General features: G+C 35.3%; 1 protein-coding gene across 1 annotated transcript in view; it reads right to left on the reverse strand.

Moving 5' to 3' along the window:
- The window catches only part of LOC111155313 (piccolo presynaptic cytomatrix protein), a 418,957-nt gene that overhangs the window by 68,485 nt on the left and 327,407 nt on the right, over positions 1 to 23,065 (reverse strand). Inside the window, 6 exon segments of the mRNA XM_022515457.1 lie at positions 3,742 to 3,768; positions 6,353 to 6,477; positions 10,046 to 10,096; positions 14,475 to 14,689; positions 15,453 to 15,520; positions 16,039 to 16,147. Coding sequence (XP_022371165.1) covers positions 3,742 to 3,768; positions 6,353 to 6,477; positions 10,046 to 10,096; positions 14,475 to 14,689; positions 15,453 to 15,520; positions 16,039 to 16,147 — 595 coding nt within the window.

Consider the following 23,065-nt stretch of genomic DNA (forward strand, 5'->3'; position numbering starts at 1 on the left):
GGAAGCAGGCTCCCTGCTGAGCAGAGAGCCCGATGCGGGACTCGATCCCAGGACCCTGAGATCATGACCTGAGCCGAAGGCAGCAAGCCAGTCCTTTTAACCCTTTAGAACTGCCACGAACTGACCATCTTGAGCATTGATCTCAATGGGCTGTGTCTCAATGGGCTGTGTTTCTACTTTACACAATTGAAAACTGCTGGCACTTCTCATAGCCACATCAAAATCTGGACTGACAAGTTGAAGGTGACCAGGTAAGCAGTGGGATTCTTAAATGTGAGCCTGAATTAGGTTGGGAAAAAAGTAGAGCCCATTTTCCTCTCCCTTCTTTGTCTGGAAAACACATTATATTCCCTCATTGGAAGATTGCAATAATGATATTATATTAGGACAATTAGGCTATATCTAATAATCAAAGAAGTTTTTTAATAAGGGAAAATAAAAAGTCAATTAATCAAGATGGGTCATGGTGCTAATAAAAAAATTAACCTTCATCTTCTTGAAGTTTTGACTAACTTCTTTTCTCTTTCATTTTTTAAATTATTTACTAATTACCTCCTCAGGAGTAGACATGCTTTTACGACAGGCAGAAAAAGATAGATGAAATTCAATTATTCTCCCCTATACCAGCAGAAAAGGAATTCTCTGAGTTTCTCTTTCTAATTTCAAAAAAAAGTAAGAAAGATGAATGGAATATGATGGCTTCTTTGTATTTCTCTTTCATAGAATTAACTGAAATACTGAAGGTTTTCATTTCTTTTGTTTTACTTGGTTTTCCTTTATTGGAAATTACACGCACGCGCGCACGCGCGCACACACACACATGCACAATTTATTTTTAATTACTCCTCTAAGGATTTTCCTTTAATTTAGAAAGAAGCTCCAATCATATCCCGTTTTATGAGCCGTACTGTTCTGGGCAGCGTGTTTTTGGCACATCACTTGACTGTCTGTGCTCCCTGAAGTCAGAGCCTATGTGGCCATTTGTCAGTTCTATCTACCCTGAGCACTTCGCACAGTGTCTAGAACATTCTGTGCTAAAGAAATGTTCATTGGAAGAATCCTTAAAATATACTTCTATTTTTTTCCCTTAAAATCAATTGAAATGAAAAAAGCTTTGGCCTTTGAATTAAATGCATGCAACACCTGTCCCTGCTTTATAGAGGTCCTGGAGGAAATAGTCGGATATGTTAACAAGGACGTTTAGAGAAAGTCCGGTCCGGAACTGAACTTCCAGCTATCATGATAATGAAAATCAGCTTCAATCAGAGCAAAATCTCACTCATGGCAAAAGGCCTGTACTTTGTCAAACAGTATAATGAGAGAAAACGAGAATGAGATCCTTCAGATTTGCTCTTTTCCACTTCTTAGTTAGCCAGGGACAAGGACTGAGTTCATGCACTCTGGAGGCTCTTTCCTTGTTTCCCCTCCTCACGGGGCTGACAACTGGGTTTTCAGAGCTTCTGAGTATAGTGCTCCGAGGATGGGAAGAGGGAATGAGAGGAGAGGAGAAAATTGGACCAGTGAAATTCTTATTAGCGAACAGGAATTTATTTTTTTTTAATTTTAAGAATGACAAATGTATTATATTTTATGATTGAAGAAAACAAAGTTGTTTGGTTTCCTAACAGTATTGTTAAATAATTTTGTATAATTCTATAGCCCAACCATTCCACATCATGTTTTTGTGGGAATAACTGATCACGGGCGACTTGATGTAGCCGATCATAAAATAAGAATAATCTATCAACTTTCTTACTTGCAACTTTCTTAAGCTGAAGTATCTAGGTAGCCTTTCCTATAATCTACCCTACAATCTAAAGGTCTTCACCTCAATTTAAATATATATATATATGTGTGTGTGTGTGTGTGTGTGCGTGTGTGTATGTGTGTATACATATATACACATATGTATATTTCCTGAATATAAATTATATCCATTTGTATATATACACATATCACAACAATTTTAGGTCAGTTTCAGAGTCGCTTCTGGAAATTCTAGGGGTATAACCTAAGATAATTTAGGGGTATACCCTAAGTTATTATGTAACTGTACATAACACCGAGGATACTATCGAGTGCCATTTATTGAGAACCTATTATGTGTCAGACATTATGCTTATTACTTCTGGTTTATTACTCCATCTATTTTATAAAAAACCTAAGGGAGTGTTATTATTATTCTTATTTAGCAGAAGAGGAGATCATTTTAGAGAAATCTCACAACTTCCAAGAGGCAGGGCTGAAATTCAAACCCAAGTTCTTTAGGACTTTATTCAGTGGCCTCCTGAGCCAAAATTTCAGTGTCAGTACCTTGTTATTATTAGTTCTTCTTGCACTGACAGTTCTCAAAGAGATGATGGAAATGACTTCTAGTTGAAACACATGGTGAGAAAGTGCCTTCTAGATCTTTGAAATTGTAACCAGAACATCCCGGACTGTTTCAACCATTATCTACATTTACAAAACATGCTCTTTTCTAAATTAAAGACGGACAATCATTGTCATTCTGACAATTTCCCCCCAGTTTGTCTAGATAAAGGATAGGAAGGTTCTGAATAAAGTGACTGATAATGTCTGTCCTAAAATGACACTATCTTTTTCAACCAAACTAATTTTGCACATCAGTCTGAGACCTATCTGGATGAGTGATCTGGGTGGTGTCCTGAGATGAGGGAACTAGTCATAATAAGCAATCTATCACAGGATCCAATTTACCATGATCTTGTGTGCAAGGAAACACGAAGTTTCTGGCCACTAGAAAGAGTGCGGTGACTAATCCTATTCTTTACAATATTTAAATATCTATACCTTTCAAAATCAGAAACAACCTCTTTTGGGCATCAGCTCATCAGGATTAGTAAAGATGTCAGATTTTAATGTTGCAGACGAAACCAAATCCTGTACCATTAATATTCTGGGTGGGATTAAAACTCTCATCAGCCCATTGCTACAGATGGTGCTAGATTCACCTCCCCAACTAAATAATACATTTAATATATAATGTAATGAGATGTGCAGAAGAATGTGTTTAGTTATGTATCTGAAAGCTACCCTTAGCTGACCATGTAATGATGTGCCACGTTGTGAGCTCTATTAGAAGACAGTTTCCTACTACTGGCAAAGAGAGGAGGAAGCTCTCACATTGTTGCCAATGTGGGAGAGCAGGCCAATAATGGCGTCCTACTGCATGGAGCTGTCTTTGCGGTGCAGAAAGTATAAAGGCATGGAAATGTTTCGATATGAGGTCTAAGTAAGAGAAAAAGACTAGAGAACTATGGTATTTAGGATGACATTCATGCCCAGTACTGGACATCCGGAAGGTCAGTTAGTTTCTTGTGAAAAATGACTCTAGATTTTACTTTAATTTGTAATAGACGACCCAGAAGAACTTAAGCCATGGTTATCACATGAGAAGTGAAAAGAATCTTAGTGGACAAATTATATAGGAAAAACCAGTTACACCTAATTTCAGGGTGGTATTTCCTTATTCATATTTTTTTCCTGTTTTTAATATTTTCTACCTTTCAGTATTCTATGCCACATATCTGCCAAACCTGTTCAGTAATGTTGTAATCCGAACAATTTGCTGGTGGCCTAATTCAATAGATACCAACATGTAAAAAGATGCAAATTATAGCCCAAGCCAAATGGCAGGTGAATATACACAAATAGGCAAAAAAATAAAAATAAAAATAGACATTACAGCGTAGCTTGATACTGAAAGAGAACCAACTCTACCTTGCATTCTGGACAACCATGACTTGACTGCATTGATTCCGAGAGTGAGAGTGAAGGATACAACAGGCAAGTCGGAAAGACAGGAAGAAAAAAAGTTAGGAACAGAAATAAGGAAGAAAATACGAGAATAATAACTGGAGGAGCTACACCTTAACATAAAAACAACATGAGGCAGAAAAGAGTCTTGGAGCTGCGGTGAAAATAACAGCTCTAAGCCAAATAACAGCCAAATGCCTTGGCCACTGTAATCTGTAGGAGTAATTTAAGGAAAGGTTTTCAGACTGAATAAAGGTAGTTGATTAGCTCCCTGTGGGGCAAATCCCACCCAGCAGGCATGCTTTGTCTGACAAAATATGGGGGATGGCTTTAGGTGGGAAAAATCACTCTTTATTTCACTCTAGTTCCCTCCTTCCCTGTTACTCATTCCAGAATAACTGACATATTCCTGTTATCTGACTGCCCTTTCAGGTTATTCAAGGATGTAATAGTCTAATTGAAAAAAATAGTCTAAGTAAATCTATAATAAATAAAAGATAGGGACTCTCATAGAGTATAAAAGGTGATATTCTCCAGGATATTATTAGAGAAGACAGAAAGTAAAAGACACTGCTTTATTTTCATTCATTCATTAGCAGATGCTAATTAGGGATATACCCTTGGCAGTGATTTCTTCTTGTCCCATAATATTGTCATTAAATAATAGGGAAGATCTAATGACCCAATCAAAAGCAGAATGAAGTTATCAGTTTGTTGTCGTTATACTCAAATTTAAAAAAGATAGCCAAATTGCAGTTGTAACTACTAAAGATTTAAATGAACATAAAATGAAAACTCCCCTTTCCTGTGCTCTATTGGTGACCCCTATATATTAGATTTAATGAATTAAAACTAGAATCACAAAACCAGCAATTCTAAATTTCTACATAAAAATCATTAGGATGAAATTAAAGGCTGTATCCTTAATTTGATATAACACCTGGAAATTTTCAAATTATTTTCTGAGTATATTTGATATCCCGACAGACAAAACTATTGGCTCTGCTTGCTTGGCTCTGTCACTATTGACAAGAAAAATTAATCTCAAAAGAAATGGTGATCTGCTGGTGGTAATGTAATTAGTCAACAAACAGCAGATTCAAAGGTAACAAATAACTCAGTTTTGACCCTGTTCAAACAAACCAGCTATATTCCAAGAACATGCTTTGTATGATTTCAGTGCTTTTACATTTTTTGAGGTTTGTTTTATGGCCCACAATATAGTTTTTCTTGGTGAATGTTTTTGGTGGGCTTGAAAAGAATACATTATTCTGCTATTAATGAGAAAATGTTCTATAAATATTAATTAGGTCTTCAAACCAAATAGGAAATTATTATGAGGCATCTGGGGAAACTAAGGAGTTATTTAAACATTTAAAAATTATAATGATTATATGTGGTATTTAAATGAGTTATCTTTTAGAAATACATAGTAAAATATTTGCAGAAAAAAGTTATGACTTGAGATCATTTTTTTTAATTTAGATTCAACTAGCCAACATATAGTGCATCATTAGTTTTAGATCTTTTAAAAATAATCTATATAGAGGGAGTATATGAGGGTAAAAATGAGACATGATTGGCTAGGAAGTAACAGCTGTTGAAGCTGAGTAATGAGTATGTGGTGGGTCACAACATTATTCTTTCTATTCACATGCAACAATTCAAAATTTCCAAGTAAAAAGTAATATTTAAATGTCAATCCTCAAGTTAAATGAAAAATGAATAAAAAATAAAACCAGAGCCTTCAAATTACCAGTCCCAAATTCTTTTTATTATACCCCCAATTGTTGATTATTTATGGTTCCATCATGCTAATTTGGCTACGATAAATTGTTCAGATAAGGTATAATGATCTGTTGGGTCCAAATCACTGTTTTGAAGCCATCCTTGAGTACTGATTTATATACCAGAATATAGCAATTTGCATTTATCATGTGAAAATTAAACATCTCCAACGAGCACTTGCTTTATATGAACAGTTTGTATATCACATGAGATTCAGAGATATTTTTCATCTATTTACCAAATATTTACCATACTTTGTAAACATTTTTAAATATTCCACATTTCAAATATTACTCTTATTTTATAATTTTTAAAACAATGATTTGAAAATACACATATAAATGAGACATCAATAAGTCAATTAATGAACGTGTAATGGGCTAGATAATGATATCCTATAAGATAAAACAGTAATTTATGAATTGCTGAACAGTAGTTTTGCAAATGAATTTGGGCAGGTAAAGCTAAATTCTCTAAATCCACCACAAATAATACCTTAAATGATTTCAGAGTCCATCTGATTGGTTATAGTGGTTTCTAGATTCAAAAGACGGACATGTGTCGTCAAGACAGGATTTAGTATGATCAAGACTCTCCTGGAACACTTCAGGACTTAACTGCAAATTTTTATTTCCACCTTATCTAATAATTGGAAATAAATGAATATGACATGTGAATAAAACTGAGGGAAAGATATTAAACTCTTTAAAACTGGAGACTAGAAACACTAACACTGGTTTTTAATCCATGCGATGCAATCCTTAGAAGACACTGTGTCTTTACTCACCCTCTCCCAGGAAGAAGGTACACTTTCACGAAGGGGTCCGAGTAACCGTTGTTGTCTCGAGGGACAAGGTTTCTTGCTTGGAGAATATGGATTATGAGATTTCCAAGATCATAGTTGATTTGAAGCTTAAAGGGATATCAAAATATTCCATGAATATTTTTTTGTTTTAAGAAATCTAGAATAGGGCGCCTGGGTGGCTCAGTGGGTTAAGCCTCTGCCTTCGGCTCAGGTCATGATCTCAGGGTCCTGGGATCGAGTCCCGCATAGGGCTCTCTGCTTGGCAGGGAGCCTGCTTCCTCCTCTCTCTCTCTCTGCCTGCCTCTCTGCCTACTTGTGATCTCTCTCTGTCAAATGAATAAATAAATTCTTAAAAAAAAAAAAAAAAAAGAAATCTAGAATATGTTATTATTCAATAATTTATCAGTACTTTTTTTTTAGTCTCATAAAGAGCCTCAACCTTCGTTTCCATTTTACTTGAAACTGAACAGACTAGTGTATGTCTAATTTAATTGAGAGCTCCCAGGCACATGCTAATTACTAGTAAATGTGAGGTTCATTCTTTCCATGGTTAAAGTTCCGGCCTGTCTAAAATTCATTTAGAAGAAAAATCATGCAGTGAATGGCCAGTTACATTTGTAAACTAAATTTATACTCTTAGAAAAATGGTAAATGTTGTTAGCGTTCATGAATACAATTACCGGGATTTTGAAAATAAATCAATTGATGAATTTGTTAGAAAATGTCTCTTGCATTTTACCAAATAATTAGCAGTAGGTGGAATCATTATTTAAAAATAGAGTTGTTAGTCTGAAATGTAAGAATATTTAAGAACTTGTGGATTTTATTTCTTTGTATATTACGTTATATTACCAATAATTTTTTCTGTGCCTGCTTTTCTAATAGAGCAGAGTTTAAGACAATAAGATCTTATTCTTTAATTTTAGATGCTTAAAAGGGAAGAAGAGGCCTTGCCTCCTAGATGTTTAATGGTGTTACACAACTATCACTGAATAGGAAAAGATTAACAATTCAAAGAAATATCTGCAAAGCCTGCATAATTCAAGATAATGAAGTTAACTAATTTTTCTCCAGAATTTAAATATTCTTATGGCATCATTTTGAATAAGCCTTAATTTTGCCTGATGCTGCTTTTGTTTATCAAATAACAGAAAGGAATGGATCTATATTTCAGAAGAAAAAAATCCATAAATAAAAATACTAATCTATTTTTTATAACCATAGGAAATAGGTATGTTGTGCTCATGTTGAGAATGGGTTTATGTAGAAAAGCCAGACTTTATTTAAAATCCGATAATTAAAATAATTCCTAATTTTACCACAACTTTTTTCTGGTTACATTTTTTCTGGCAGAAAAGGAATCTTCTGTTGTTTTTCTCAACACAGAAAAGCTCCCTTCAATGATCATGAAAGTAATGGGACACAGAAAACAAAGTGCCACGAAGGAAGACATTTTAAAAATGGGAATTTTTGAACTGCAGTAACTGTGTCCTCTTATGGGGTATCAAAAAAATGGAATTATTCTGCAATTAATTTCCCTGAGATTTAGACCAGCTTCCAATTGTTAAGGAGATGTTCTTCCCCATGTAGTCTTGGCCAGCCTTAATGTTCACTTTCATCTGGTGAGGCACCAAAGCCATTTCTTATTTATTTATTTATTTATTTATTTTAAAGATTTTATTTATTTATTTGACAGAGAGAGAGATCACAAGTAGATGGAGAGGCAGGCAGAGAGAGAGAGAGGGAAGCAGGCACCCTGCCGAGCAGAGAGCCCGATACGGGACTCGATCCCAGGACCCTGAGATCATGACCTGAGCCGAAGGCAGCGGCTTAATCCACTGAGCCACCCAGGTGTCCCGCCATTTCTTATTTAAATGAAAACTTGCAGGCTACCTAAGAAAGTGCTTTCCAGCTCTGATCCTGCAGTGCCTTAGAAAATACTCAGCGTTGCTCAGTGTTACTTCTGAGACAGAATGAAACCGCCCCGGTCACCTTCCACCCTGAGCTACCCCAGAGCTGGCAGATTCATTTATTTGAGTGTCCACATAAGGATGCATTTGCAAAAAGGTTTTGCTACAAGGAAATAAATAAATAAGCTAGAAATCGAATTCATGAGAAAATACTAAAAAATAAAAGAAAATGGCCTAAGAGTTAAGAAAGATCATTAGAGTAAATTTCTGCTGTAGAATTAAATATTACTGCTCAAGGGAAAGGAAAATGAAAGATGAAAAAAACAACCCCAAGCCAAAAAGAAACAAAGCAAGTTAAAAAAAAAAAAAAAATGAGAGAGAAAAAAAAAATCTAGGGATCAGCAAATCAGGAAATTTAGCATTTTCTTGGCTGCTGGTGAAACCAAGAAAGATTGGGTCTGGGTTTATTGAAAGGGGGAAGAAGCAGCAAGGCTGTAAGGTGTGCAGTGTGGAAGGTTCCAGGTCTGGGCTGCTGGATCCTCCTGGGCGAGGTGCCCGCATTCTGTGCTTCTGACCCTTCCACACTCATACTCCACTTCTGTTGATTAAAGCTTCCTTTCCACTTGTGTCCTCTCCTTTATAATATTTCCTGGACGCCACTGCTGTAGGAAATCTTAATATAGATTCCCTTCAATTAGTCTCTCCTTTATTCCACAATATTTACTAGTGTCAGTCACCCTAGTGTCGTGGCTAACACCCCTCAGCTTGTGTTCAAGGTTCTTTTTCACTGAGTTTCAACTTAATCTACACAGGGACATTTCAGGGCCTCAAAGCTGATCCCTGCCTTTTGTTACTCTCCGGCAACAGGAGCTTTCCTTGAAGCATTTCTTCTTCCAGGAACACACTCCCCCTTTCTCGGGGCTTATCCTCAAAGTAGTTCAAGTCTGTTGTCCTTTGTGAAATCATTCAAGAAAACTTCCTCTAGACTGTGTAGGAAACACAGCTCTAAGACTTATTGTTCTTCCCCCCTTATCTGAAAGTTGCTATCTCCAAATTGATATTATTTTGCATTGTGTTACTTATTCCTACTGATTTTTCTTATCTATCCTGAATTACGTTTTGGTATCACCTAAAGCATAGTTTTTTAAAACATTTCTGACTACGATCCATGGTGAGAAATTGTTATGATACAATACACACACAGAAACACACATTGATAGATGTAAAAAAGAGTGATTTCTACTATTTTTCTTCTATTTTCCTGATCAAAACCCCCAAGTGGATTTTATGAATTACAAACTGGTTATGATCCCTGGTATGAAAAACTCTAATCTAGAAGAAATATTCAGCGATTATATAACAATTGTTGGTAGGAGGAAGAAAAGAGGATAGCACTGGACTCATGAAACTCAAAGAGGAATCTTCACATTCCCAGAAGAATCTGTCATGTTTGAAACACGTTCAACAAGTGTAAACTGAGACATAAAACATACTGATACTGTTAAGGCAACAGATACATATCAAATTATACAATTACATACCTATAATTACATTATAATTATAAACTATATATTTGTACTAAAATGCTATCCTATAAAATTGCATTTTTCCTTCATAGGTCTGTACTCAGGTGTGTATGTGTGATATATCATACATCTAAAACAGGAAAGGTCCTAACAGTGTTTACAATTTCAGCAGACCAGGGTAGGCAGAAAAAACAACCAATGAAGATGGCACAATGATGATTTTTAAAAAACTTCCTTACCTGAATTTCCCCCGTAATTGGATGAGAGACAACCTTCGTTGCATCAGTGGGCTGCAATGTTAAAAACATGTATTTTATTAATGGATACACCTTTCACAAAATTTACCATTTCAACTTCCTTCTGGAATTAATTTCTATTTGGTCAGAGCACCCCGCCTGCAAAATGCATTTCACCCATTTGGCTGCTTAGATCATGGGGTCTACTTCTCCTTCTCAATATGTATTTAATATTACAGATACAGAAATCTCTTTTTTCACTTTGCTCAGTCTGTTTTAAAGTTATAACTTTATATCTGTGGGACTGCATTTTCAATTACTTAATGAAATGAGTACTTTGGTTTAAAGTACTCAATTTAAGCATTTACAGGGTTTAAAGATCTATAGAGAAATGAAAAAGACACTGTTTTTAGGGGCCCTGGGTGGCTCAGTCGTTAAGCGTCTGCCTTCAGCTCAGGTCATGATCCCGGGGTCCTGGGATCGAGCCCTGCATGAAGCTCCCAGTTCAGCAGGGAGTCTGCTTCTCCTCCCCCACGATTCCCCCTGCTTGTGTTACCTCTCTCTGTCAAATAAATATATAAAATCTTAAAAAAAAAAAAAAAAAAGGACCTTGTTTTTAGATGATGAGTGCTTGGGAGTACAGAGGGTAGAGAAGTCCATCCCTGTGCTCCTTCAGTGGGTGCTCAACCCCTGCCTGCTCCCTTCTAGAGTGAAGCACCCAGACAATGGCTTCTCCGTATTTCACATTACTTAATTAAAGTTCTATCCTCTTCTATATAAGTTCTCACTTCCTTAGTAAGTTCCTTATGTCAGTAAAGCTTTAAGAACAGTTAGGAATGTGATCTGGTAAGCTGGTTCCTAACGCTGAAGAAAATGACTGATGGCTGACTGCTGACTTGTTACATTTCAATGCAGTGTTTGTACAAATGGAGAGCTGATGTCCCCGACTCAGAGACAAACAGCTGCAGGTGGTAAAATAAAAATTTTGAAGATAAAAATTCATGCTGAATTAGTTTAAGCAAAATAATCATTTAAAATAGTCATATACATAGCTTATATAATTTAAACATGTACTTAAATAATTTTGATTCATATTTTACTTACAACGAGTGAGAAGAAATCACTTGAGTATTAACAGATTAATAATTACTTAGGAATAATTGTTTAGAATGTTTACTAGATGGTATTCTAAGTATCCAAATGTATAATTATGCTAACTATATTCAAATATTTTAGTTTTAATGCATTCCATTTCAATGTTTTGTAATTTAATACCTAGTCTCATACCTTAATGAAAACACAAAGGAGTTAAAGTCACAATTCTATAAATTATCTGAAGAACATATGATATATGTGGACATATTATCTGACTGAGGGATATGGCAGTTTCAGACCATCACTCAATATTTCCCTGATTTCTCAATATAAATTCTTTAACATTGTAGGTTTGGAGAACAAATGAAAAAATGCATTGCCTTTTATGAATACCTCATGTTGATGGGTCAAGAAATATCACTAAATTTATCTATTCATTCATTCATTCATTCACAGAAAATATTTCAAGAAACTATGTCAGCTAAACGTTGGAGATAAATGCCCCAAGAAATGAATAGGTAACAATCTCTTTCTTCAAGTGTTACCATCTAGCGAGTATATATTTCAATTAAAAATGTACATTTAATATTATATACATATATATCCCAAAAGTGATTAGATTTGATTATTGTTATTATTACTGGTAAGAGCTAAGTAATCTCTATATCATCACTGAAGAGTAGAATATGAGACCATAGTAATTTTAAATATTCCAGCAGTTACATTAAAAATGTAAGAATTAGCCAGTGAAATTAATTTTTAATAATGTATTTTATTTAACTCAATCTACTCAAAGTATTATAATTACACCATGAAATCTATATCAAAATTGTAATGAGATGATTTATATTCTTTTGTTCATAGTAAGTCTTGATAATTTGGCATTAATTCACATTTACAGTATATCTCAGTTCAGACTAGCCATATTTCAAGGGCTGGATTGTTACATGTGACTATCATTATGGACAATACAATTCTACAAATTTTTATTCCAGCAAAAATACAGTAAAACCACACAGGCCACATTCCTGACATGGAAAAGAATTACTGCATATCATAAAACATGTCAATTTCATTTCCTTGATGTTCGTCCTATTATACTTGTTTTCATCTTCTATTCACTGCCAAAACAGTTAACCTATCACAAAAAATCAAATTTTGCACCTCTGTAATAGTATAGAGACTTACAAGTGCCAATGATGCTTTAATTCACAACATTTATTTATTTTGTTCCTATACTGCATAAGCCCCTCTACCATGTGATTAAATAGCACAGAGAAAGTAAGAAAGGGGTTTTGGTTCTTAAGGAGCTTGCGGCCTAACTAGGAAGACTAGTAGCTACAATCAAGTTCCAAATTCTTGGGGAGCCTGGGTGGCTCAGTCGGTTCAGCGCCTGCCCTCAGCTCAGGTCATGATCCTGGGGTCCTGGGATCCAGCATTGGGCTCCCTGCTCAGTAGGGAGGCTGCTCTTCCCTCTCCCCTCTGCTTGTGCTCTCTCTCTCACTGTCTTTCTATCCCTCAAATAAATAAATAAAATATTAAAAAAAAATACAAATTGTCTTAAGAGATGCATAAAGCATGGGGCACTTCAGAGGGAGGAAAAAAGGAAAAAGGCTACCTTCTAATTTTAAGGCAGGACTGGACTGTGGAGCGATTTCATGTACAAAGGCTTCCTGTTATTCTTACTTCATTTTTGCTCACGGCTTATCACTGACTCTTCATTTCCTGCAGACTGCAGTGTAAAAGCCAGGCAGGGCACCTAATATCCTCCAATTTACAACCATCTAGGCTTCTCCTTTATTTCTTATCCCTGTATTTTTTTGTACACAGACATTCTCAGCAGGCAATTTCTGTTTCTGAGATTTTTTTTGCATGTCGCACTCTCTGCTGGGAATGTTGGTCCCTGTATCCCCATTACTGAATCAGTTCATTAGCTAAACACCAGCTTTCTTCATCTCACTCTTCAAGCCCTCACTGCATTTTTTAATGACATCCAACATTATATACCTTTGTTGTCTGTTTCTGAATAAAAGGGATTTGGGGGGACACCTGTTGTGTTTTTATACTTTGCAAAACAAACTTTGTTTTCTGAAGTCCAGCAGTCGGTTTACCCAAGCGTAGCCTGTCCCTCTCATATATCTTACCATGTAAACAGAAATCTTTATTCATGCTTAAACAAGAGAATACTTTTTCCAATATATTTATTGACCACAATGAGAATTTCCCTAGTAAGTATCAAATCTATGAAGAAAAAGCCACAAACTGTCTACATTTCATCTGCTTTTATAAGGTTAAAAAACTAATTCTATGTTTTCTTTTAATAGCTCAGTAGCTTGGAAATAATAGTGTCATAAACATTTATTTCAAATGAAGACTTGCAACAAGGGAAAATTTATTAATATAGAATTAGGGATAAAATTCAAAATGGCAATTTTACATTACTGGTTTTCCTTATTTCTTTTTTTAAGATTTTACTTATTTATTTGAAACAGAGAGAGAGAGAGACAGACAGAGACAGCAGCAGAAGGAATATTAGCGGGGGGAGCAGGAGAGGGAGAAGAAGGCTTCCTGCTGAGCAGGGAGCCCAATGTGGGCTGGATCCTAGAACCCTGGGACCCTGACCTGAGCCACCCAGGTGCCCCTCTTTTTCTTTTTTTAAAAAGATTTATCCATTTATCTAAGAGAGAGAGAGAGAGAGAGAGAGCGCATGTGTGTGCATGGGGGGGGGGAAGGGGCAGCAAGAGAGTCTCAGGTAGACTCCCATGGAGCGCAGAGACCAAGGTGGGGCTTGATCTCATGACCCTGAGTCCAGCACCTGAGCTGAAATCAAGAGCTGAACATTAACAGACTAAGCCACCCAGGCTCCCTAATTAGTATGGCATTAGGTATAAAATTCAAAGAGGCAATTTTATATTACAGGTTTTCCTCATTTCTCATTGTCCTACATTCTTTATCTCTGTGTCCTTTATATTTTTTATTTAAATTACCAAATCCAGTGTAATATGTATCCTGTGTTCCCAAAAAGATGGAAGGCTAATGTGCCATATACAAAGGAGCTCAGATTTATGCAACAACTACGAGAAAGAAGCAGGAATTATGAAGCATCAGACACACTGTGCATATGCCTCATAATAATAACTGCTAAAATATTTAAAGAGATGCAGAAATACATCATTGTCACAACACTTTGATCAGTTATATACTAAGAAATGGAAATTTTCTTGTTTCACTCCAATGAGAAACCACAGGAAAAACACCTTAGAAAATGATACTGGAGTTCCTCTGTCCTCGTCTGAATAAAGAGCAAGAAAATAAGTAACTCAGAGTAACTTCTCACCTTGCTGCTGCTGTGTTTCTTTTTGCTCACGGAGGGGGACCCCGGTTGCCCGGGGCTGGGAACGGAACTGGATCCCGCTGATGTAGGGCCTGAATGAACGTGAGATCCTTTCTCCACGACGGATGACAGAACCAGCGGTGACTGTTGCAGGGAGACCTTCTGGAGCTCTGCTGCCAACTGCTTAGGATCAACCCCTGGGGATTTCGCTTTATCTACTACAACAAAACGGAGTGGCTATGTATCTCCCAGTTTCATCATTACTCAATACCACGGAGCTTACGCAAGTTCTAGATGACAAGGTAATTGACATGCACAGATGGATGAAAAGTTCTACAGGCCTGGGTCTGTTCTTTAGTGCAGACACCCAGACTCTGAGAATGCTGGCTGTAGCAGAGGAAATGGTCAGTAAATACTGGTTAAATGAAGAAAGAAGTGATATTTTTTCATGGAATAATGGATCTACGTTTAGAAGACTCTAGTTGTCAGCTCAGAAAGAGTTAAATCTCATCAGGTCCTTATGAAATTACATGTTGATTTTGTTTTTCTTTATCATGAAAAGACAAAAGGTTCAAGAATGAGTGTTCTATAGTCCAGTTATGCTAAAAAGAATCAAGTATTATCTAAAAATGCTATAAGATCCCAAATAAATGGCTCCATGGACTGCTCTGGCAGGATGAGTTTATTTTTTAAGAATTAAAAATGTAAACTCACACAGCAAGAATTCTGTATGAATTTCTTTCATAGGTCAAACACACAAGTATGTGTTCCTCTAGAATGCTAAAAAACGTTGCTGCAGGGCTTTTGATTCTGCTTATGATTACGTAGATAAATAGACATTGGTCTATAAGTACATTTTGCCCATACACTATCTATGCTTGTGTTTATATTTTCATCTATGGCTTCACCTGCTCCTACAACTATCATTACACTTACATCTTCCCTTTTACCCCTGGTTGAAAGCAGATGACTTTCACCTACCAGCTTTTGGTGGCTCATGAAGTTCCAGGTGCTGGGGATTTTCAGAGTCTGAAAGCATATTGAGGTCCCTAAAAATTTAAAACAAAGAAATTAAGAAAGAAATTGAGGAAACCGGAGACAAAAGTCCCTTTTTTTCCGACTACCCTGATTTTTTTTTCAGTAGGTAAATGAGAAGTGGTCAATGATATAAAGCAATTTCCAAGCATGCTCGCCCTTCTAACCAAATATATATTTGCAATGCTGTTAAAAGTCAGCTGATAAAAATGATTATTTAAGGTGAAATCTTTATGGATTAAGTGTAAGTTCTTTTTGAAATACTATACACAGACATGAACTCTAAATGGGTTCAGGCTTTCATTTAAATGAAGGGGAGAACTATTGACATAATCAGACACAAAATTAGCTGAATTCTTTCTATTCTTTAGACTTTGATTCTGAACACAAGAAATCTATAAAACTTGTATTCACTTTATTTTCTAATTACTGTAAATCTTGCCGACTGGCAAAGGTTCCACCTTAACAATTTTAAATTAAAAGAGCCATGAATAGCCAAAAAATGGAAACAAAAAGATGGGGAAAAACTCACAGTCTTACACATATTTCTGCTTCCCCACTTTGCTGACTAATGATACTCTGCACTTCTTCATACGTTTTAGAAGTTAAAGGAATTCCATTCCACTCCAATACTTGCATCCCTAAAAAGACAAATGCAATTATAAAATAAGACATGTGTTATATTTCTAGTTGGGGTCCGTATGGCATAGAAGACATTTAAAAACCAACTCAGCACACCATTTCAGAGAACACAGTTCAAAGTTCTCTGGAACATCAATACCACAACCGTACGTAGTTTGCTCTCATCACTCACCTGAACTCACCAAACATGTCTATTACAACATGCAAAATGTTGGTTTTGAAAGCCTATCAAGTATTACTAAACACATGCATTTTGTTTACACTGCTTTAATAAAGAAAACATTATTGAACATATATTACTTAGGCCAATTTTGTGTCAGAAAAAAATACCATTACAAGAATCAGTATAATTTTCCCACGGGGAACAAGCATCTAGAAGAGTATAAACTTCCATATTCCATCATGGAATGGGAAAGGGGGAAGAAAGTCATTAATAGCTTGTTGTGAAGGTCCCCTCGAGAAACTGTTAATTGCTTCAACTTTGCTCAGATAAGACAGATTTCCATGGGGAATTTTTTCCTTTTTCTTCACTGCATGCAAGGCATCCCTGAGTAGAATTAGTAGGCATGTTACAGAGAGGACAGCTTCATGGTGGGGGGGAGGAGGGGCGGCGGTGGCTGGGGTGTGGCCTGTGTGGTAGGACAAGGCCGTGTGCTCAGAAAGGCCCATGCTTGGTTTAATGGTTCACTGTAACCATTTTGAAATTCTTAATAATGTTTCAACAAAGAACACGAAGTCTTTTTTCTTTTTTCTTTTTTTGTGCTGGATAGCCTCAATTATGCTGCATTAATTAGAGGGCATTTCACGTTTCCTCTCTGTCTAGAAAGATAATTTTCACTAAAATGTAGTAACAATTTTTCAACATTTTAAATTTTGTTTCTTTGCTCCATTTCACATGAGCTGTCAAAATAATCTAGGAGTACATATTTGGCATGAATCATCTGGTCCTAATACGTATCTATGTGAAATGAGTAGAAATTAGATGAAACTATTCAAGTTATAGTGCCGAAATATTTGTGAATGCTACCAGCTTTACCTAAGAAAATAAATGTATGCCCTAACTGAGTTATAATTGAAACAAAAAGAAACACTTGAACAACTGGGTTTTTAATGAGCTTCACAGATGCCTATGTGACATTCTCTCCTGCTCACCATTGGCTTCAGTGGAAAACTCTAAACATGGCATAACTGAAACTGAAAGTTTTAATGATTTTGATATACACTGGAAAGCATATTACTGGTTGCAAACAAGTATGGCAAATTCTTTTACTACAGTGAAATGGCAAAAGAAGTCCATAAAAATATCCACAATAACACAAACAAAAATGGCTTTTCTAGAACTTACTCCAACAAAACTTTATCTTCAGATGGGCCTTAGGTTTAATTCAACAATCCCAGGCTGTTGTACATATAAAATGAGAAAATTACGTAAGAGACAACGATGATATCACTAAAGAAAAATACAGCAGTACAAAAGGAAGAGCACACTGGAAAACACACTTTTTAAAGAAAAAGTCAGCATAAAGAGTATATTTATATACAGATGATTTTGAATTGAAACAAATTATAGTGTTATAATTGCATTGTCACTTTTCGGCAAGAGCATATTCTATGAAGAGAAACAGCTGCAAAATCTTCATGCTTCTTTTCTTGGATTAACTTGTTTATTTTTCACCTCTCAAAATAAAGGGGCAAATTTACAAAACATAATTATTTAATGAAATTAAAAAATGCTTCTAGTATTACAAAGGGAAAACTATCTAAAATCTTTAATAAAATTGCTGAAAAAAAAAACCCCACAACAAATAACTAGAATCTTGTGTAGAAATACACCTGAGGTCATAAACTACACCACCTGTTCTGTTCCATGATACACAGACCAAGCTTCTTTTCTCCTTTCACTTTTCCACCAGAGTTTGTGCAGGACTGTGGTTCAAAAGATTTTGCCAGTACTTGGTTCCAATGGTGAGTATCAGATACTACAGGGAATGTGGTGACTTGCGACTAGTCCTTTAGTAACACCTTTCCTATCCACCGCCTCTCCAAATACCTAACAAATCCTACAAGAACCATACTAAAGAAACCAAGTGAATATAACCCATCACTCCTTATTAATTCATAAGAAGGTTCTAATAATTGTAAGAATTAAGTATGATATGATCTCAAATATAACATTCTTGAAAAATGTTAATTGCAAAATCCTATAAACTATTTTAAAATGCACATAAACATTTGTTGAACATGATCATGCTATATTGAGGTTCACTAAAGTAATATTTTATCATTTAATTGATTAAATGGAAGCAGAGTCAATCTGAAGATAACTGTACTCTGACTTTGTTTTAGAAATAATTCCTGGAATACAGTGTACACATGCATGTCTATATCTATTATTCAGCATTTACATTTTCTTTATATTTAAATTCTATCAACATGTATGTTAATGAATTGTTCAACTTTGATAGTGGACAGATGATGTTTCAATTATATCCCTATAAAGTACCTATACTAATGGCTTTTAATAGGAAAACTAAGACCATCTGAATTTTTATTCAATGTGCAACAACTGACGACAGGATTTGTTGCTTACAATCTTATACTTAACATGTTATCAAACACCAAAAAAGACAATAGTCAGGTAATGTTTGAATTAAAAAAATATCACTCAACATAAAACATTCTCAACTATGGGTTTTTATAACTTCTGGGATTCCTTAACTTTATATCTCCTAAAACTGGTAAATGCTATTCTTTATAATACACAATTTCATGTGTGTTATTTCTTTGTCTATATTTATTATTTACCCTTACATCACAAACATCTTATGGATTAAAATTAATGTGCTAACAGTTGAAATCATAGGTATGTCCAAACACATATAAAATCTCATGACTTTTTTTTATTGCACAACTATTTTTTCTGGACCTAGTAAGTGGCAGGCACTACACAATTAGTCACTTACGTGGTGATCACCACCTTGTGTCTAATATTGTATGCTGTCAAAAAAATTAATAAAAAATGATACTCTACTAGAAAAAAGCAGAAACATCCTGGCAGTTAGTAAAACTAAGATGACCCAGACAGAAAGAATTTTAAAAGTGTTCAAAGTATATATAAAAAGACCCAGACTCAATAATGATTAGAAAGTACAAGTTAAAGCAATAATGACATACTCCTTAGTTCTCATCGTATTGCAAAAAGTTTAAAAACCAGAAAATACCATGTGTTGACTGGGATGTAGGATCAGGGGACCCTGACTTCAAAGGAGATTAAACTTACAGGATGATGTTCAGATTTACCCCACTCTGTGATGTGAGAATACTATGACTATGTCACAGGAAAATAAAACAACCGCTTGTCTACAATTTATAAACATGCAATTATTTTAATGGGAATGCAGATAAGTGCACCCCTCTGGAGGGCAATGTAGCAGAACATCATGAAAGTAAACCCAAGTATACCGTATGACTCAGAAATCTTGCTGAGTGTCTATTTGTGGGCGGAGGCAGTATCAGGAGAAGTGGGACAATGAGAGTATAGTAAGTGTTCCAGATGGAAATACCTGGAGAGGGTGCAGAAAAAGACCATACCGGGTGTTAACCAAGAGGTGGATTCACCTTAAAACTATTTTCCAACTAAAACCAAGTGAGAAATAGGATCTGTCTACAGGATAAGGACATTTCATGTACATTAAAATGCTACTTGTACCCAGTATTATGTATTTTCCAAAAAAATAACAGAAATTACATAAATTATAAATAGTTGCTCATGAACAGAGGAAGGAAGTGAGAAAAGAAAATGAGTTGAAAGAAAATGAATGAGTTAATAAATGAACAAAAAAACCCCACGAAAACCAAACACATCTACACACACACACACACACACACACACGAGGGAAACTACATGAACCAGTGAGGCTGGAATGCTATGGAATGAGAATCTAATGCCTTTGGGGTAACAGAACAGAACAAAACAAAACCCAAACTTAATTAAAAAAATAAATGTATATCATAAATTAATAATACTTTATGTTGTACTTTTCTCCATTGATATTATTAACCATGACTATAGATTAATTTCCTAAATCTGGACATTTGCTCTCAAAAGTCGTTTATAAATCATCAGCAGCAGCAAAAACTCAGAATCTGAAATGGTCATTTGTCTTGGGTTTCTAAATTGTGAACAAACCTTGCAAGTGAGTTTCAGGGGTCCAATATATTGTCCACATCAGTTATACTAATTACTCATTCATTTTCAAGTGATGGAATGTTAATATAAGAGAAATACATAGATAGATATATTTTATTCTATTATACAGTTTTTTTTTTTAGTATTTTAGAACTTTAACCAATTTATACATTAACATAAAGGAAGGAAAGGAAGAAAATGGCAGAAGAATGGAATATCAGGGAGGGAAAAAAGAGTGGAGGAAGGGGGAGAGTAAGGGGAAAAAACAGTATTTGAATAGTGTCCTGTCTATTTACAGGACAAAGGAGACTCCCTCAGTCATGACAAGCCATTAAAAACTCAGATGTATTTTCCCAAGAAAACTCATCTAGAAGCATAAAATCTTAAGGTTGTAAAGTATCTTCTTGAAGAGCTAATCTCATAATAATGTTGCCATTTTTGTCACTGTCGTTATGATTGACTCTTATTTTTACTCTTGGAATACATAGTTCGATCAAAACTTAAAACAGAGCCTTGGTACATAACGTATATAAACCTGGAGGGACTTTCACTGAAACAGTCTCTCTCTGTCTGCTTTTTCCCTGGATACTCTAGAGGTATCCATCCTTAGGGATTTGCAGGAGCCCCATTTCCCTGGTTCACCTAAATGAGGTGAATTTAAAATGACCTCACAGGGCACCTGAAGTAATAAGCACTGGGTGTTACATACAATTGATGAATCACAGAACTCTACTCCAGAAATTAATAGTATACTATATGTTAATTAATTGAATTTAAATACAATTAAATTAAAAAAAATGATTTAACAACTTGAAGAGGCCATCAGAACAACTTCCATTAACAAGGACAATGATTCCAGAGATAGGCTGAAAGGAAGATAATCTGAATTTCCTTTTATTGAGAATGTAGTCTGAATTGCTTCAAAAGGGCTACAATAAAATGTTACATTCTAGTTTTTTAACCAATAGTCTAATAATACTTTCAAATGCAATGATGTGAATGTGTCTGATATTTAACATTAAAAAATTAAAATCTACCCTTCTTTTAATAAGGAATATATACGCTATTTTCAGAAAGACAAATACTTTTTCAGAAATGTGTTTTAAGATCCAAGGTACTGCTGATTGCTGATACTTTCTCTTCTCCATAATCATATTGTGTTCACATTTAGCTTGGTATTTACTAGATGTTGTAACCTTCAGCAAACTGGCTAATTTGCCATCCTTGGCTTCCTCAAGGGGGAGGATATTGCTAGATCACTTTTTTAGTTTATTTCGACTCTAGGAGGGGGAGAAGACTATGACTACGGCACAATGAAAAAACAACTGGTTGTTTATAATTTATGAAAATGCAATTTTTGAGTGGGAGCTTTATATGAAGATGTGAAAAAATAGTTTGGATTCTGAAATTTATACACTGTTTTTCATTGTTTTTCCTTATCCACAAATTTACCTTACATATATACTAAGATGTTCAAGCATAGGGATCATGTCATCTAATTTTCCTCTTCTGCATTCGCCACCTTCCCTCTCACTGCCCTCTGTGGTCATTGTTCAGGTTCTCGGGGCTGGTGTTGACGCCCCAGGGTCCCCAGGGAATACCCTATCTAGTTTATCTTCTCTGGCCATTGCCACATTTGTGTCTGGATTGGTTAACTCAGGGGCTGGAATACTCAATTTGTAGTCTGAATCAATATTTGGTTTAAACTTAGAAGCCGGGCTTGCCTGGGTGGCCCAGTTGGTTAAGTGACAAACTCTTGGTTTCAGCTCAGGTCATGTTCTCAGGGTTGTGAGATTGAGCCCTGCATCAGGCTCCACATTCAGCGTGGAGTCTGCTTGAGATTCTCTCCCTCTCTTTCTGCCTACTCCCATTCCCTCTTTCTAAAGTAATAAAAAAAAAAATCAGTGCTAGTGCCAAACTAAAAGCTGTTTTTAACCTAAAATACTAAAATTTTAACTCTATTAAGTTATACATTTTTAAAAATGTGATATATCACAATATCCTGACTTCATAGTATATTGATAATAGAATTAAACTCCTTAGAATATTTAATGTAAATTTTATAAATATACATTCTTCCAAATTTCAGTAGTATTAAACATATATATTTGTGTGTGTGTATGTGTGTGTATATATATATATATATATATATGAGAGATATGAGATTTGGGGTAACTTTCTACTTCTTTGCTTAAAACTATTGCATATTTTTATACTGAGTAAACAAGCCCAATATAAATGAAACAGATTGTTAAGGAAAAGTATATGCTATGATAATACCACCGATAAGAGTTCTTTGAGTAATGTTATACAGCTTATATAGATATATAACGTGGGATCTGAACACAGGACCCTGAGATCAAGACCTGAACTGAGATCAAGAGTCAAACACTCAACTGAATGAGCCATCCAGGCACCCAATTTTTCGATAGCTCATAATTAAAGAAGTTGAATTCTGTATTTAAAACTGTCATTAATTTGGGATGGGGTCTGGAGTGATTCACTTCCCATATTTCTTCTTTCATTCACACTTTTTATAAAAACAAGCAAAGTAAGCAAAGTGTGGCATGCATATATAAATTATATATAAATGTAAATAACTGCAAAATAAAAAAAATTCTCACAACATTGCAAATAGGAAAAAAAATTCCAAGAATTATCAAAGACAGTAGTTGAATAGTCTGGGCAGGCCCACTATTTTTTTCTAGGTTGAATACACTGAAATATT

This window comes from Enhydra lutris, unplaced genomic scaffold (assembly GCF_002288905.1).
Source record: "Enhydra lutris kenyoni isolate GAN:26980312 unplaced genomic scaffold, ASM228890v2 scaffoldscaffold40, whole genome shotgun sequence".
NCBI classification, from domain to species: domain Eukaryota; kingdom Metazoa; phylum Chordata; class Mammalia; order Carnivora; family Mustelidae; genus Enhydra; species Enhydra lutris.